General features: G+C 44.7%; 1 protein-coding gene and 1 long non-coding RNA gene across 3 annotated transcripts in view; both read right to left on the bottom strand.

Moving 5' to 3' along the window:
- LOC310683259 overlaps positions 1-17,045 on the bottom strand; it is a 179,570-nt gene that overhangs the window by 148,470 nt on the left and 14,055 nt on the right. The window lies entirely within an intron of this gene.
- Positions 1-17,045, bottom strand: part of GPI (glucose-6-phosphate isomerase) — a 33,966-nt gene that overhangs the window by 15,516 nt on the left and 1,405 nt on the right. The window contains exons 2-7 of one of the 2 annotated variants that reach the window (XM_083452906.1): positions 15,615-15,953; positions 6,239-6,329; positions 5,077-5,145; positions 2,142-2,261; positions 957-1,040; positions 724-870 (exon numbers count right to left, since the gene is read on the bottom strand). In XM_083452906.1, coding sequence (XP_083309032.1) covers positions 724-870; positions 957-1,040; positions 2,142-2,261; positions 5,077-5,145; positions 6,239-6,329; positions 15,615-15,953 — 850 coding nt within the window. Of the gene's footprint in view, positions 1-723; positions 871-956; positions 1,041-2,141; positions 2,262-5,076; positions 5,146-6,238; positions 6,330-15,614; positions 16,013-17,045 lie in introns of those variants that run through there. The other variant, XM_083452907.1, reaches the window with a different exon arrangement.

Here is a 17,045-nt window from a genome sequence, read left to right as displayed (position 1 = left end):
AGTCTTCTCAACAGCATTCAGGCAGGAAACCTGGATTTATTTCTTTTTCAATAATTCTTATACTTTTTACCCAAAAGCCAATTTCAGGGTAGTGTGAATAAATACTTAAAACCCACAATACAATATTAAATGCATCAAAAAATTATTAAACATAAACCACTGCATAAACATACAACAAAATTCAGAGGAACTGGGGAGTTCCAATTCACAAAACAAAGCCTATAGCTTGAAGTTCTCTTCCCACTTAAGCTTCCTAAACTCTTGCCTGCCTTTTCTTGCATTGCAGGGGGTTGGACTGGATGACCCCTTTGGGTCCCTTCCAACTCTATGGTTTCTCAGACAAAATACTGAGGCGCCCTAGCAAAGTACAGCTTGCATAAAAAGCCAAGCGTCTGAAAAATCAGTGCATCATCTATCATATTTTTCTCCTAGTTCAGCTAAGCCCAAAGCCAGCAGGCTTAACTAAAGCTACTGGCTAACAAATACTTAAATAAACCAAGGGCAACCTGTTTCTCTGCCTAGTCACCAAAACTGGCATGAGCAAAGGCAATGTGCAGCAGCCTTCCCAACCTGGTGCCCACAATTTGACAGCAATTACCATCAACCCCAGGCCATATGATGCTAGGACAGCCTGGGGTAAGCCTGGGCTAGAGAGGTCACCTTTGCATATTTAATCCTCTACTTAGCATGAGCTGCTGATGGATTAAAGGACTTGGGACGTACCTTGGATGCAATGATGAAGAGTGTAGTCTCGGGGTTCAGCTCAGCCAAGGTTTTGGCCATGTGGGTACCGTCGATGTTGGAGACAAACCAAACCCGAGGACCGCCCTTGGAATATGGCTTGAGGGCTTCTGTCACCATGAGGGGGCCCTAAAGAGAAAAGGCTGTCAGAGCAGCTAAACATTTAGACCAAATGCTTCCTTTGCAAGGAGAAGTCACGCAGCAGAACAGCTCACCAAATCTGATCCGCCAATGCCAACGTTGACCACATCAGTGATGGCTTTTCCCGTGTAGCCTTTCCAGTCACCGCTGCGAACTTTCTGCAAGTACAAAGATGGCCTTTATACAAGTGCTTTCCAGTAATTCCAGTGGTTAGAATGTAGGACTAGGACCTGGGAGACTAAATCCCCACTCAGCCATGAAGATGGGACAATCATTGCCTCTCAGCCTAACCTCCCACACAGGGTTACTGTGTGGACACATGGGGAAGAACTGGGTGGTAGAGTTCAATTGCTTGGTGGGCCACTTGCTTAGTTTAGTGGGGAGGATTCCAGGAGAGAGGGGAACAGGTGAAGACCCTCTTGCGACCTGTGTCAGCTGGGTTATTCCTCTCCCACTTGCCAGGCCATCTACCAACTGCCCTGTGGGAAGGAGCTGGGTGACTTTTTAATAAGTTAATATTATTTGTTTAAAGTTAAAAAATTAAATTTAATACTACTTGTTTTCTGCCTTGGAAGGAATTGTACCCTAGAAGGCAGCATATAAGTAACTGTAATAAATAAAAAATAGCAGAGCATCCAATTCTAGTTAAAGTGGAATTTTCCAACCTTGGTCCCCTCCAGATGTTTTGGACTACAAAGCAGTGTTGGCTGGGGTTCATGGGAGTTGCAGTCCAAAACATCTGGAGGGGAACAGATGATCAGGAACGCTGGTCACATTCCTGAATATGAAGCCCAGTTATATGGACTGTGATCTCATACAACCTTTATTATTTAAGCATATGGAGTTTTGTGTATATATGACGAAGGGTTGCTACATTACTAGAATCTATATTTAAAAAGTTGTTCTCTCAACCCTACAGAGCATGCCAAAAAGTCTACATCAAGGAATATTTTGCAGAGAGAGAGAACTGGGCTATTTAGGGCAGTACTACAGCTCCCATCATTCCCACAGGCCATCCAATGATCAGGGATCATGGGAGTTGGGATTCAAAAACAACTGGGGAACCAAGACTGAAGAGCACTGTTATATAGTATATATAAATATATATACGTTATATAGAAGACAGTATTTTTGCTATACAATAAACATTGATTTGTTCCAACAGAAATATGTAAACAGCTGAGGGACTACTAGTCCGCATGACAGCCGACATGATACCTGCCTTATCCACAGAGCACAACCAGCAAATACTTGGATACCTGGCAGAAATTCTTCATTTTCTCCAAAACTTTGTTCACTTCTGGGACTACATCTTTGCCGTCAACTAATATTGGAGTATTTGAGCGATTCCGCAAAGCAATATGGAGCACAGCTCGGTTCTAAAACGAGAAGAGAGGACAAGACAGTTATGGATAGTGCCAAGCAACAATTAGTTACCAAAACTGAGAATCTCAGCAGAACTGATTGGCACTGATCTGAAGGAGCAAGACGAAATATTTTCTGTTCTCTTTCTGCTGGTTTTCTTCTGTAGTTTGGGAGACAATCCACTAGGAACCGCTTCTTCCAGTGGACCACAGTGAATGGGAACTCTGCAATGACCATAAGAGTCTGGCTACTGGATCAGGCCAGTGGCCCATCTAGTCCAGCATCCTGTTCTCAGAGTGGCGAACCAGATGCTCATTATGGGAAACCCACAAACAAGACCCAAGCACAAGAACACTCTCCCCTACTGCAGTTTCCAGAAACTTTACAAGTACTGTTTGGTGGCACATATGAGCTGCCCAGGCAAAGGATGCTGGGCATTGAGTCTCTTTTCTAAACCAAAAGGTGCTTGGGCCAAGAGGGCCAGAGGAATTTACATTGCAGCAGCCAGGAAGGAGAAGGAAATGGGACCACTAGTTGCTGATTGCCTTTGGAACCAAGAAGATCCTCCTGTCCTTCATTCAGCCACTCAAACATCTTGTGCATTCACTTGTTTTATATCTCTCAAAGCGGTTTCACAGTAAGGAGTTGAAAATTGTAAAATAATGAAAAATCAAGTACTATAAAACATGCAAATAATATACAGGTGATATAAATGATCTTTTTTTAATATTGTGTGTGTGCGTGCGTGCGTGCACATGTATAAAAACTAAAATAAGCAGTAACAACCAAAACTGGGTCAGATGCCACAGACTAGAGTGTAGTTTGGGGTTTCCAAAAAGGCTTCACTAGGCAGAAGTGGGGGTGAGGGAAACATATATTTTTAAACAGCCAAGAACCAATTTGGCGAATGACGGGAGCAAGAAACAGGCTGTAGAAATTGTTGTTAAGGTCAAAAATTATGACAGAGAGACTTTCATGTTTACTTCCTACAATTCTTTATTCATATTGTTTTTCAAATAATCTAGAGAGTCTGGGAAGTATGTGTTTTAGAATACAAAACCCGCTTCTTTGAATGTATGTTCAATTAGTGAGATGAGATGGGTAGCTTGCCCTAACACAGGTAGGCTGTAAAGCTGGGGATTATTACTAAACAGTAATGACAGACTTGTTTATAACAATCTGATGTTCAACAACAGCAGACAGAGAGGGAGGAAATGATGGCAGCCCTCTACCCACAGGAAGGGACACACAAGAAATCAAGGTTGCTTGGCTAGATGGTCCAGCCACAGGGCTAGATGAACCACTGGCCTGATCCAGCTGCAGGTTCTTCTGATGCTCTTAAGGGCCAGCCTAAGGGAAGGAATTTATTCTGCCACCTGGGGGCAGGCAAGACAGGAAGAGTGATGCTGGAAAGCACTCTGGCACAGTAGTGGCATGGAGGACCAAGTTAGACTCAAGCCCTGTGGGTAGCCCCCCTGCACTGTTCCCTGTGTGTGGATGGTGCAGGATTTACTTGTTATGTGTATACTGCATCCCCAACCACGAAGTCCCTGCAGCAGCTTACAAATACATGAAAAGGATCTAAACACATACACATCGCCACAATTTACCAACACAGGAATTTTCTGTTACAGCAACAACTCCAGAAGAGCAACAAAAGCAGAAACGGCCAACAGCGTTGCAAAAAGCAACAAACAAAACACTCCTTTCTTTCCACCCGATGACACGCACCACTTGGGTGCCACTGAGGAAAATGGCAGCATGCCCCTCACTTTTGCGTTCTGCGTGTCACAGGGCAAATGGACACGCAAAGGGACATCTAGTAGTCTTGGTACACAGCAGAGACCATCCTTCAGGTAGCTCTGTGCACCAAAATAATGAACACCAAAACCACAGAAGGGGAGCTTCAGTTGCCATGAAGAGGAAGTGGCTTTTTCACACTTGACACATCTCAGAGAAGTTCCTTAACATTTAATGTGAAGCAATCGTAAAATTCCAACAAAAACTTGGGGGCATTTCTGCTTTGCAGTGGCAAAGAATGTGTGTTGAGAATAATACTTAGTGCCCAGTATGCAACACGCTTCATGTTATGGGTTATTATATTATAACTAATACAATACAGAACTGATTCAGGAATTACTGATAGCAATCCTTCTATCAAGCTCTGCATTATATTGTGGATTTTAGATCCACATGGAGGTGATGGCGGGACTGTCAGAAAGGAGGTTTCTCCAAGGTCAATCAGCAAAGACAGAGATCCATAGGGGACTTCCTGGTTCATTTCACATCCTGTTCACATCAGGTCAGCTTGATCTGTAACAACTATAAGGCTACTATTAGCCCAGAAAGGGGGAGAGAAGATATGAAACCAGTTCAAGATCATAGAAGAGGCATGTCCCCATAGAGATGCAATACACTTTTTGACAGAATGAGACTATTCACACATTTAGCTTCATGTGAAGTTAAAAAAAAACCTTTAACACAAAAACAAACTAGATATATTGGAAAAACTATACAATTTATTCATGAATCTGGCAACTGAAAACCAGTCTAATATTTAATCCTTGGACTGCATAGCAAAATATCTAGAGGATGGTGGCCAGATCATTGCCTTTATACCCCCCCCCAAACCACAAAAACCCCAGCACACACTCTCTGACTCTGATATTCTCTCTCTCTCTCTCTCTCTCTCTCTCACACACACACACACACACACACTATTTTCCAGAAACCCTATACAGCTGCTTGAAGCCCTGCTTTGTGTGCTGGAAACACCTCCTCCCTGTTACTGAACAGGAACCCACAGACAAAAATAAAAAGTAGGTATACCTCAGTGAAGTTGATCTTTTCTCCAGTGAACATTTGCTCCCTTGCTTTCTCAATGCCCCTTGATTTTGCCTGAAAGTAAAAGTTGACCTTTTAGTAAATATGACTATCAGCTTTCCAAATCCACCAGTTACATAAGAGATGACCCCTCCCTCGCTAACCCCCTCCAGTATGCCAGTAGCTTCCTTTTACACATACACAATGTCATTTTTCTCTGCCTGTTCCTAAAAGATCCTCTAAATCAGGAATGGGGAGCCTCAGCCCCAGGACTAAATGTGGCCCTCCAGGTCCCCTGAATTCTATGGCAGCCACACCACTTACTGGCCCAGCTCCTCCCACCCCCCAGTTCAAGTCTGGAATGTGTCCTTCCAACTCTGTGGATGCCCTCTTGGCTTACTTGAATGGAAGCTAGAAAGGGGTGTGTGAATGTGTGTACAAAGTAGTCTATATAAGTGTAAAATCACTCGCTGCTCTGCCATTCCTCCCTGCCCCTGGCCCGGCCCACCCCTAGCACATGGCCCCTGGAAGCTTGCCCAGGTGGCTTCAAATCACCTTCAACCTGGAACCCTCCAAATGTTTTTGAACTACACCTTCCATCAGTACTGGTTAAGCCTGGGCTAATGGGAGCAGATATTCTAAGCATTTGGAGGGCACTAGCTTTGGTATAACATTTGGTGAAGCCCCCCCGTCCAACTGGACTGCAGTTTTCAAGCGCAGGGACAAGACGGCTGCCCCTTGCATTTGTTGTCAGGGCAGCTGGGCTCTGCGTAAGCATGCAGGGAGATCCTGGGCTTTATGAAACCAAGGCCATGATATGAAACTGGAAATATCCCTTTGCTCCCAACCCCAAACTTTTCTGACCAACATTTATGGGCAAGAATCCACTTTGTTCTGTATTAAGCTGGAGCTTGGTTTGCTTCAGGTGTTCTGTAAAGCTTCATATACATTGAAAGTGGCAGACTACCAGCTGCACTATGCTTTTCCTGTTCATTAAAAACATATTTATTTGCGTGCCCAGTTTTAATGTTCTCGGTTATGGCAATAACAAGATTTTGTTTTTCTCAATACATTATATTACTATATCAGCTTCACTGCTGTAAACAGCTTTGGAATTTCTGTAACCAGAAGCGCTAAATAAATAGGATTCATGTTCAAGGTGAATTACCAGTTCTATCAGCATCTTCATCACTTCCTCTGTAACCAAATTCTTTGAATAGTCCACCAAGATATCCCCATGGTCACTCTTCAAGGTCAAGCTGCCAAAAGAATTAAAAGCAAGCCATCATGTTATGTGAACATTTTCAGAAACACTGCACCACCACATGGGTGACTTTAAAAAACAAGATTTACTGGATATTAGCCAACATTGCTTGTTTGTATTCACACACCCCAGGTCACAAGAGAATGATAAACATTCAAGGCAAAGAGCACCAAGAGACTTCCTCAGCTCACTTCTTGGGCTTCTGGGTAAGATCAGGTGTGGCATCAGCCTGCAGTCTCCACTTTGCAACAGTTTGCTTGTTCCAGCATAATTTTTGCACCTTTTCATTTCTCCTACTCTTTCCACTTTCTGCTTCTGTAACATCTTCCCCAAAGAAGAGTTCAGAAAAACTCAAAAGCTTGCCACTATTTTGTGACACTTTGGTTGTTCCTAATAAAAGTGTTGTCCAACTCTGGACTTTGGAGCTGCAACTGCAGTGTGTGCCCCTCCCAAAAGATTATTTTTATCAATGCACCCACCCAGGTGAAGAGTCATATCTAATGCTAATCGCAGCAGAGAAACACACATGAATATTTTTAATAGGGCGATGGTTTTAATTGCTTTTTAATATTTATTTTGTGTTTTGTGTAATATTGTAAAATATTTGTGTAATATTTTTAAATATTTATTTAGCTGCATCTTTTATTATTTATGCTGTGAGCTACCTTGCGCCCTCCACTGGGAAAAAGGGCCGATATAAATTAATAAATTAAAGTAAATAATGATTTGTGAAGGAAGCATGTGGAATAGTAGGGTTTTTATTTTTAAGGCAAAGGTAATTCATGGAGAAAGAAGAGTTCATCCCTTCTGCTTATTTACATACTAATCCTATTCGGGAGTTGTATAATCTAATCCTCAACTGTCTCCAAAATATGTGGGCTTAGCTAGCCAGCCAGCCCAAACATGCCCGTTCTGCATCAGAGGCTAAGGCTGGAGAGAGTTCAGAGTAATATAAGAGAGCTATCCCTTCCCACAGTGTGTACACACATTTGCAGATTTACAGTGTTCAAAGCTAGCTCAGGAAAACACCAATGGCAATGGCTACAACCCCACATTCTGACACTAGCCTTGGACTGCTGCAATACAGAGGTGGGCAGGCATTGCTAATTACGAAAACGCAAAGTTAAATCTCAATGGGGCAGGCTGGAAACAAGACACTGGCCATTCTGGAACACAGGTAAGGAGAGGGTGCCCCAGTTTTATTTCCACAGCTGGCTTTGCAGAACCTCCAGGACGTTTTCTGAAGCCTCCCTTGACAGAGCACCTTCTGCTTGAGCGCCCATCCTGCAATGCAGCATCCAAGAATATACAGAGCAGCTACTCAGGTGGAAAGAGATGAGTCACGCAGGCAGCAGCCATGAGTCCACAGAAGCACAGAGTTGGGCCAAGTTCTTGTGTATATTTTGCCTCCCCTGATCTGACCAGAACCCTTGTCGCCACAGTTTGAGGGAAAGTAAGAAACACCTTTACGGTGCATTCGGATACAGGCCACAACCCACTGCAGGAATTTCCTACTCTCTCTCTCTCTCTCTCTCTCTCTCTCTCACACACACACACACACACAGAGAGAGAGAGAGAGAGAGAGAGACCGACCCTAGGAGAAGTGAAAGATTCTGCCACACCAAGCTAAAAAACTCCAAATGGCACACACCCCTAGACACACACTCTGAACAGAACTTTCTGTTCATCCTCTTTCACAAGCCCTATTTCAGCTCCCCAGTGGAACATGTCCCTTCTCCCACATGCCACTTTTAATGGGGCTCAAAATCCACTATTTAGCTCCATCTCAGTTCTGCAGAGCTTGCACTGAAATGAATGGAGCTGCACAACTTATTTCAGAGTTGTGTGCAGCAGTGGCAGGGGTTGCTAGAATAAGGCTGTATGTCGGACATTTGGACACACACACACACACACACACACAGCCAGATGCCAGGCCAGCTGGATCTACTAGTTTATTAAAACGCCCAAGTTCTATCAACCAGAGTCACATGCAAAAGGGCACACTGTTAGAATTAAATAAGCACGCTCTGAACTTAGGAATTCCTTTTCTGAACTTGTTCAGCTGCTCCACACAACAGTCTAATCTTGGTTAGGCATATTTATGTCAACAGCCTGATTTAGGTGGGGGAATATTGGTTTGTGGTTGCTACTGCTAAACAATTGGGAGTCAGAAAGCCTATAGCAAAACACCCAGAGATCTACCTACTGCCCACCCCTATCTAAAAAGGTAGAATGCCATGCCTGCTACTGTCAATCAGTTGGCAGGACTAGGATTGACTGACCATAAGTCTGACCCAGTGCAATAATTTACGCTCGAGCCAGATGCTTAGGAACCTGTAATATTTTTCTAGCTTTTACATTAAAATGTTTACATACCACAGAGCATTTTTTTTAAAAAAAGTGATTTCCACCTGCAGTCTAAAGTGATAGTCAAAAATTAATATATTGCTATTTCACAGAAAAATATCAAAGTGATTTACAATAAAAATTGTATCTTAACAAGCAGTTTACAATAATATATAAAACGATACAATAAAAACAATAGTAATTAAAATCAGACATCAATCAACTCTGTGGAAAGATGAATTCTGAATTGCCCACATATGCCTAGTGGAATAGTGAAGTTTTCAGTGTTGCAACTGTTCTGAGGAGTGCAACACAGATGATGAACGAGGGGTAAAAAGTAGAGAAAAGCATGCCATGTAAGAAGCCACAATCAGTGGTATCTAATCCCAAGGGCGGCTTAGCTGGTCACATCTGTCAGCAGCTAAAAGTTCATGACAGCCATCTAGAATGGCTGCGATAGATGGTAGGAAAAGGGAAGTGCAATTAATTTCATTTTGTTAGGACATCCTTGCTATGCTGAAAAAGAGAAGAGGCACACTGAAAATGGTCTCTGTCTAAAACTAGAGCACCATTATGCTGGCCTACCTCTGGTGAACCATTGAATGCAAGTCCAAAACAGGAAAGAAACAAGCCCCAACAAGCAACAAATTTTTGATTTTGAGCAAATGGGGTTTGGGGGCAGGGGAACATAACACACTCTCTGCACAAAGGTTGCTCAGGGAAGTCCCTGCTCCAAAAGCCTTCTCTGTAGACTAGCATCCATTAAGAGTAAGGCCATTTCAGCAGTTGCTGTTTCCTGAAGGCAGGCCATGGGGACTTAGCTTTTCAATGAGTTTAAGCAAGCAGTGAAAGGCTAGAATATCAAACAAGGCCTCCGAGACGCCTAGGGTGTGTGTGTGTTCTGCATGCCCACACAGCTAAGAAAAGTAAACTATAGGTGAAGTATAAGAGGAAATCAATCTTTTAGTGTGGCAGGCTCCACTCTTTGTTTAGACAAGCCTACCCAGATATTTAGAATGTCAACATGTGCTTGAATCTACTTTTAGCTTGTCATGGATTTAAATTATTTTTCAACAGTAACTGTTTTTACATTTTTACTTATTTTATTGTTTTATTCTTGTTGCAAACAGCTGTGGAGGTTTCTTTACGTGATATAACAAATTATGTGAAATACCAGCAGGTTGACAGGCAGGGTGCACATCACTCAAACTATCCTTCCCTAACCTAGTGCCCTCCAGATGTTTTGGATTACAATTCCCATCATGGCTGGGATGTGGAACATTTGGTGGCCACCAGGTTAGGGAAGGCAGCTGACTTAAAACAAAAGCCCTATACTGGCACTAATGGGTCAGCGGAAGGGATAGCAGTTCAGTGTGGTTTGAAGAATAAACTGTTTTGGTTTATTTATCAATTATTCCAGAATGTATCAACTGCTCTATATAAGCCTCAAATGGCGCAGAAGGTGGCTGGAAGGCAGGGAATCCTATAAAGCTTTTTCAGCTTCTAGCTCAGCTAGCCACCAATATCACTCTAGCAGCCCAGCTTCTTGCATGACATTCAGTAGCATTTTATTGGTTCCCCAAAAACACCACACACCCTGGAGGCAGTTGAGAATAATTCCAGGGATGGGCTCATTTCAGCCTTGCAGAGTCTATTTTTACTATCATCCCCATGGTGCACTGATGCCTTGTGACAGTTGAAAAGGAAGAATGCATACTCAAAGCCTCTTTAACATAACAAATCTGCATTAAGAGATCCCATGAATGCCCACCTCGCCCAAGAGCACAGATCCCTTCTAGACCAGACAAAGCTCCATCTAGCCTTTGCAAGAATCTGGGCAACCAGCCAGGCAACCAGGTGATCTTAATACTGGGATGGGCAAGAAGCAGAACATGACCCACCTGCTACCTTTCAATGAACAGGATTATTGCACACAAGGCCCCAGAATTTGCAAGAGAGAAATGCCTCCACGGGTGTCTCGAAATGAAGCATTCACATAACATGGAGAGATACACATTGACACTCAAGCTTCCAACAGGTACCAAACAGTTACCTGATTAAATCCATTGCAACTCACCACCCATCTGCTTGTCTGCAGGAAATAGCTATAGTCTCCTCACCCCGTGCAGAAAACAAGCTAGTGGCAACTGCAAGGCTACCAATGGCTAGTAAACCTGATGGACATGCTCTGCCTACACAATCAGAGGCAGTGATGCTTCTGAACACCGCTTGCTGGAAACTTCAGGAGTGGAGAATGCTCTTGTGCTTGAGAGTTTCCCACCAACATCTCAGTGGCTGGACAAGATGGACCATTGGCCTGATCTTGCCAGGGCTCTTCTTGTGTTCTTAAGGCACAGAATCACGGGCTACTAGTTTCCTACAGTATTTTTTTCCTTTTTAGATCTAAAGGTAAATTACACTTTTGACTTGCCCTGCCTTAAAATATATACAGTAACCCCCCCTAAAAATAATTGACTTTGTTGACGTGTAACATTTAGGCAACACCAAGTCCACTTTATTGAGTTTTGTCCCTGATCAAGCATTTTTGTTAACTACTTTTGGCACCTAGAGAAGTTATATGGCATACATAAAAAGTCAGCTGAATAATATGTTACATTAGATTGCTACCAATTTATTGCAGCAAAAAATTTCATGATGATTCAAAAAATTTCCACAAGACTCCACCCCAATCACAGTTCCTTACTCTCAGCAAAACTGAGGCACATAAAATCACCCATATTTCCATTTTACAGATGAAGAAACTCATCTGAAATCAAACCTTCTAGCTACCATTAAGCAGGCATTAGGAAACAATGCGGGGCACTGGGTGGGTGGGCTGTTTCTTTAGAACAGTCACATGAGAGATCAAAAATTGATCTGATGCTCAGACGTGTTCACTTTGCAGGGACCTCTACAACAGGAGGAATAATGGCCAGTCTGCCCACTATCTGCTCTTCAAGTGCTCTGAATGAAATGGAGCCGAGTCAGGCCGCTAAAATAAAAGGTACCCTGGATAGGTGAGCATGGGAAAAATCAACCAGCCATTAGAAATAAATTATTTCCTTCCATTATTTTTAAGGAAACTGTGCCAGTTCAGTGGTTCCCAAAATTTTCCTTGACTGGGATTGCACATTCCTAGATTGTGTTTATGAGTACTGGACTACCTGGGAGGCTAGAGTTCAAAGCTCTGCCGAGTCCTGGACCTCACTGAGTGACCTTGGGTCTGTCACTGACTCTCAGTCCCTAATCTACTCCACAGAGTTGCTGAGAGGATCAAATGGAGGGGAGAACTATATTGTACACCTTAAGCTTCCTAGAAGAAGAAGAAAGAGGGAAACGAATGTAATAAACTATGTTTCACAGAACAGTGTAGATCAGAAAATTACCCTTGTCTAATGACCAGTAGGAGGTAAACGTCTTGGTGCAACTGTAAAACCTACCCAAAGGTCTTTCTTTTTAAGCTGTTAGGTAACTCTTGCAACAAATGCCAGCCTTATGAAACTTACTATGAACACACTCAGGGTAACCAAGATATGGCTTTGCATGTCATTTTACTGTTAAGATTTTACAAAAGTTTAAAATGAAAGCTGCTTCATGTGTGAGAGACAAAGTGATGATGCTTTAAGCTACAAAAACCTTGTATTATGAAGGCTGGGAGGTAAAGGCCAATTGCAGGAGGTGCATACGATACCAGTTATCACATGCATGATATGTACATCTGTGACACCAGTGCAGACACATGTATTTCAGTGCATCCACATGTGGAGAAAAGCAAGCAATGGTGTAAATGCAATTTCAAACAGCGCAGCAATATCCATGCAGCCAATCATGTGTGAAGCATCCTTAGGTGATAGGGCTAGCCGTTCAGAGGCAAAAGGCTCATTTAACCAGGCCTCTTCATCTAGATCCAGGATCTCCTACCTTCTTAGGCCTGTGGGCACATTTGGCTTTTTGAGCAAGTGCCACTGACCCCACACCCTTCTGTCATTTTTCACCCTCCTCACCTGGATCAGCCTCCCCACAGAGAGACAAATAGCATGTGCACATACGGAGGGCCATCAATATTGGTGTTACTAATATAGTACTTGTGACTATGAGTGTCACTGATAAATCAAGAGGTAGACAGAGATAAAGCTTATTTGCCTATTATACTTCAATGTACATTAGTACTATGATGTTTGAGCCTCGTTCCTCTTTGTTTATGGAGTGGAGAAGTCATCTACTTCAATTAATTGCTATGAAATATGGAACCTCTATGTGCAGATTTTATTTGCCTTTTTAATCTGCCTTTGTATTTCATTCTTTATAGCTTTTATTGTGTTGTTTGCATTGAAAACTCCAATAAAAATTATTAAACAAACAAACAAAGTGTGTGCGCACATACACACACAGTCTTTGCTTTTTCAAAGGATCTGGGTAAATGTCAGATCCAGTAAAATTTGGCTGATCCTTCAGAAGCACATGCAAGCACATAGAGCTGAAAGGGAAAGTGGGAAAGAGCACCAGGCTCCCCTCCCATATGCTATAAAATAAGGAACATGAACTCTGGATGCTGCTGGGGTCACAGATGACCTGTTTATTGAGCTACCTTCCATATTTGCAGGGGCATTAGACAATGCGGGTCATCTGTGGATTTGTCTGAAGGAGGCTGGACAACGATGTTAATACAAGTGTCATTCCGCATTTTTCTTATAGCAAGAAGTCCCTTATTTGTTGTGCAGAAGCTCCAAATCAGCTTTATTTCTACAACCTTATATTTGCCAGGATGCAACTGAATCCCACCTGAATACAGTGAGTCTGGAAGTGCCCTCAAATAAGGAGGCAAAATTTCCACATTAGAAAAAGATGAGGCACTCATATATGCTGTATGTCAGGAATAGACAGAATCAGATGGAAACCAGGAGTCACACCACTTAATTTCCATTTTAAAGCACAATCATTGCCTAGTCCTCAAGATATAAAGGCAGAAATTCAACCTCAAGAGGAAACATTTACAGATCATTTTACTGTCCTAAGCCATATGACTAAACTTAGGGCAGATTCCACAATGTGCAAAATGTCATCTAATGGTCTGCCACTTACTATACACAGGTAGCATTATTAATGCCACATTCCTAAAACATTTCCTGGTAATGGGGCTTGCTTAGATAGGATTGTGCTATATATAAAGGAGTAGAAGCTGAAACAAGGTGACAATGGACAAGAATTTGCTCCCTGTTTTTAAAGAGAAAATGGAAACTAGAAATAATTCTAGTTGCTTGGAAACTATGGCAATGCAACTGACTCTGGTTTTCAACCCACTCCGCAACTCCCCAAAAACCCCAATTGCTAAGTTTCCCTTGCATTTATTTTGCACATGACAGAATCAGTCTCCTAATTTGGGCTTCATTTGTGGACAAATTGTGAAGCAATCTTGGTTGTGTGCTGCAGGCGTCTTCTGTTACACCAGCCACAGCTCAGCAATGGAGAGCCCATGCTTCCTATGCAAAAGGTCCCAAGTCCAAATCTTTTCAGTAAATTGTCAGATAGCAAGTATGCCAGCCTTCCCCAACCTGGCGCCCTTTCCAACTGTTTTGGACTACAACCCACATCAGAATTGGTATTAAATAGGTGTCCTGGCTGGAGCCGATTGGAGTTGCAGTCCAAAAGATCTAGAGGAAGTTATCTGGCTGAAGGCCTTTTTCTGGCTAAGACTTGATTGCTCAAGGGGGGGGGGCCTTACTCTGCCCACAAGTCAAACACATAACAATTTCAAATGAAGCCAAGTAGTTCACCAATCAGTTTCTATTCTTTCCATACCAACTTGCAAAATCTGGCACTGCAGGATCTTAAGTTTCGAGTAATTACTAAATCACAAAGTGGATTCTTTCAGAGCCACTCCAAAAAATCTTAAGGTGATTTGTCACAATTTGTTTAGAACCAAATTTCTTAGCTGTCTTTTATTACTGAGAGCTGGACAAAATAATAGCTGTAACCTGGAACTATTTTTATTTTTTTAAATGGCAATGCTCATCGCTCCCCCAGCCCCCCTCCCCTTCAATGTCAGGGAAACGTGCCATCATCACTCCAGCTCCTGGCTCCTCAGTATGGAAAAAGTGGAGGAGCCCAATTCTGAGCGACAACCTGGAGCAGGTGAGAAAGACCCGAAAAGTCCACGTGCACAGCAGTTTGAGATGCTGAATGAATCTGTTGCACGAGTCAAGCTATAGCACAGACGACGGGCAATGAATGGCACGCCCGTTCCCCACTTCCCCTTATAAGGGGGTTGGCGCAGTGGGGCAGGAGTTAGGGAGACCAGCAGCAAGTGCCAATACTTAACGATTCTAGACTCTGTCCCCAACCTGCTCTTTGCTCAGCTCCATTCGGGCACCTCTGAGGAGGAGGAGAAGGAATGGGGCAGGCAAAGCCGTCCCTATGGCTGGTTGTTAAGTAAGCAAAAAGGGAGCTGGGCAAGCAGGTGGGTGGGGGGCTAGCCGAGGTTGGTGGGGCAGTGCCCCCCTAGGCCCGGCCTCCCCTGGGTTGTTGGAGGAAGAGGCGAGGCGGCTCGCCGTGACTCAGCAAGAGAAGAGCCTCCCGCGCGAAGGGCCCACAATGCCCCTCTCGCTCTGCCGGCAGCCGCGGCTGTGCCTGTCCGCACGTAGCGCGTTGCAAGGAGGAGTCAAGGGCAAGCAGGCGGGCGGCCACCGGAGCGGCCCCGACGGCGCGCCCGTCCTGCCTCGGGGCTACAGAAGATCAGGCGAGCCCGGAGCTGCTTTTGCAGCGCGTCCTGCGACTCGGGGCCCGCTTGCAAGCCGCCGCTTCGCGGGCGGAGCTGCCCGGCCGTCGCAGGTGCCCCTGCCCCGCGATGGCCGTCGAGAGACAAGTCCCGGCGCGGCCAGAGACGAGCAGCAGCCCGCCCGTCGGGCCCCGCCGCGTGCGCGTTCGCGGGACCGACCTGAACTTGCTGAAGCGCTCCGGGTCGGCCTGGAAGAGCTGTCGGAGGACGAGCTGGGCGCCGTGGGCCTTGTGCCAGGCGGCCAGTTTCTGGAAGGCGGCGTCGGCGGAGAGAGCCATGATGCCGAGTGGCGGAGCGCGTCGCGGCGGTGGCGGGCTTAGCGAGCGGGAGATGCGGGCGCTGAGAGGGAAGCGGAGGCGGAGCAGGAGGAGGCGAGGCGGGCGGAGCAGGCGCTTTTGAGCAGGAGGCGCGGAGGGCGGGCGGACCGGCCCTCTGCCCAGCAGGCTCCGCCCCGTGGCGAGCCGGTCGAGGAGGCCCCGCCCTCGCGGGGAGAGGAGGCTGCCGGGCGCGTCTCTGATGGAGTGCCCACCCGGGCCGCTCATCCTGCCTGCCTGCCTCCGCGGGGAAGGGGCGAGTCGCAGGCAGTCCAGAAGACATCCTTCCACTGTGGCTGATTTCTGATTTTAACTTTTTAACGTATGGTTAACATATATATATATATATATATATATATGCAGGTTTTGGTGTCCTCGGGTGTCTTCCCGTGTAAAAGTTGGGGTGTCTAGGCGACGTTTCGACGAGGTCTCACTCGTCATCTTCAGGCTGGTGCTTTCGGCTTCTTGTTACTGGAACAGAGCAGGATCTCAGTGTTTGAGTTCCTATAAATACTGTTGAGGAGGTGTGGTGTATAGCCTCCAATGTTCTGGGCAGAGGGGAGGTTCCCAGGCTAGTGTGCCTTTTCTTCTTTTGTTCTTCGAGTTCAAGACACGAAGGCTTTAGCAACTAATCCACACCTAATGACCCACCTAAGTGGGATTCAGGAAATCACTCAAGAAATCACTCAAGATATATATATATATATATATTTGCTTTCGTAGATTTTCACGGGTACAGGAATGCAGGTTTTGGTGTCCTCGGGTGTCTTCCCGTGTAAAAGTTGGGGTGTCTAGGCGACGTTTCGACGAGGTCTCACTCGTCATCTTCAGGCTGGTGCTTTCGGCTTCTTGTTACTGGAACAGAGCAGGATCTCAGTGTTTGAGTTCCTATAAATACTGTTGAGGAGGTGTGGTGTATAGCCTCCAATGTTCTGGGCAGAGAGGAGGTTCCCAGGCTAGTGTGCCTTTTCTTCTTTTGTTCCTTAATTACTTGAGGGATATCTTGAGTGATTTCTTGAGTGATTTCCTGAATCCCACTTAGGTGGGTCATTAGGTGTGGATTAGTTGCTAAAGCCTTCGTGTCTTGAACTCTTGAACTTTGTGAAGAGTTTTTCTGAGAAGATGGCTGTACTGCACTTGGTTGTGCTCTGGCTTGGCTTCGTGTATAGGGGCGAGCTGTGGTTTTGTGGTATGTGCCAGCCAAATCTGTGTAGGGATTGCAGGGGGGTGCAGCATCCGGAGGTGTCACCCTGGTTTGGCTACTGGATGGTGTCTG

This window comes from Podarcis tiliguerta (genome assembly GCF_965153285.1).
Source record: "Podarcis tiliguerta genome assembly, chromosome: 8".
NCBI classification, from domain to species: domain Eukaryota; kingdom Metazoa; phylum Chordata; class Lepidosauria; order Squamata; family Lacertidae; genus Podarcis; species Podarcis tiliguerta.
The sequence above is the reverse complement of the archived record's forward strand: the minus strand, read 5'-3'. Positions and strand labels throughout refer to the sequence as shown.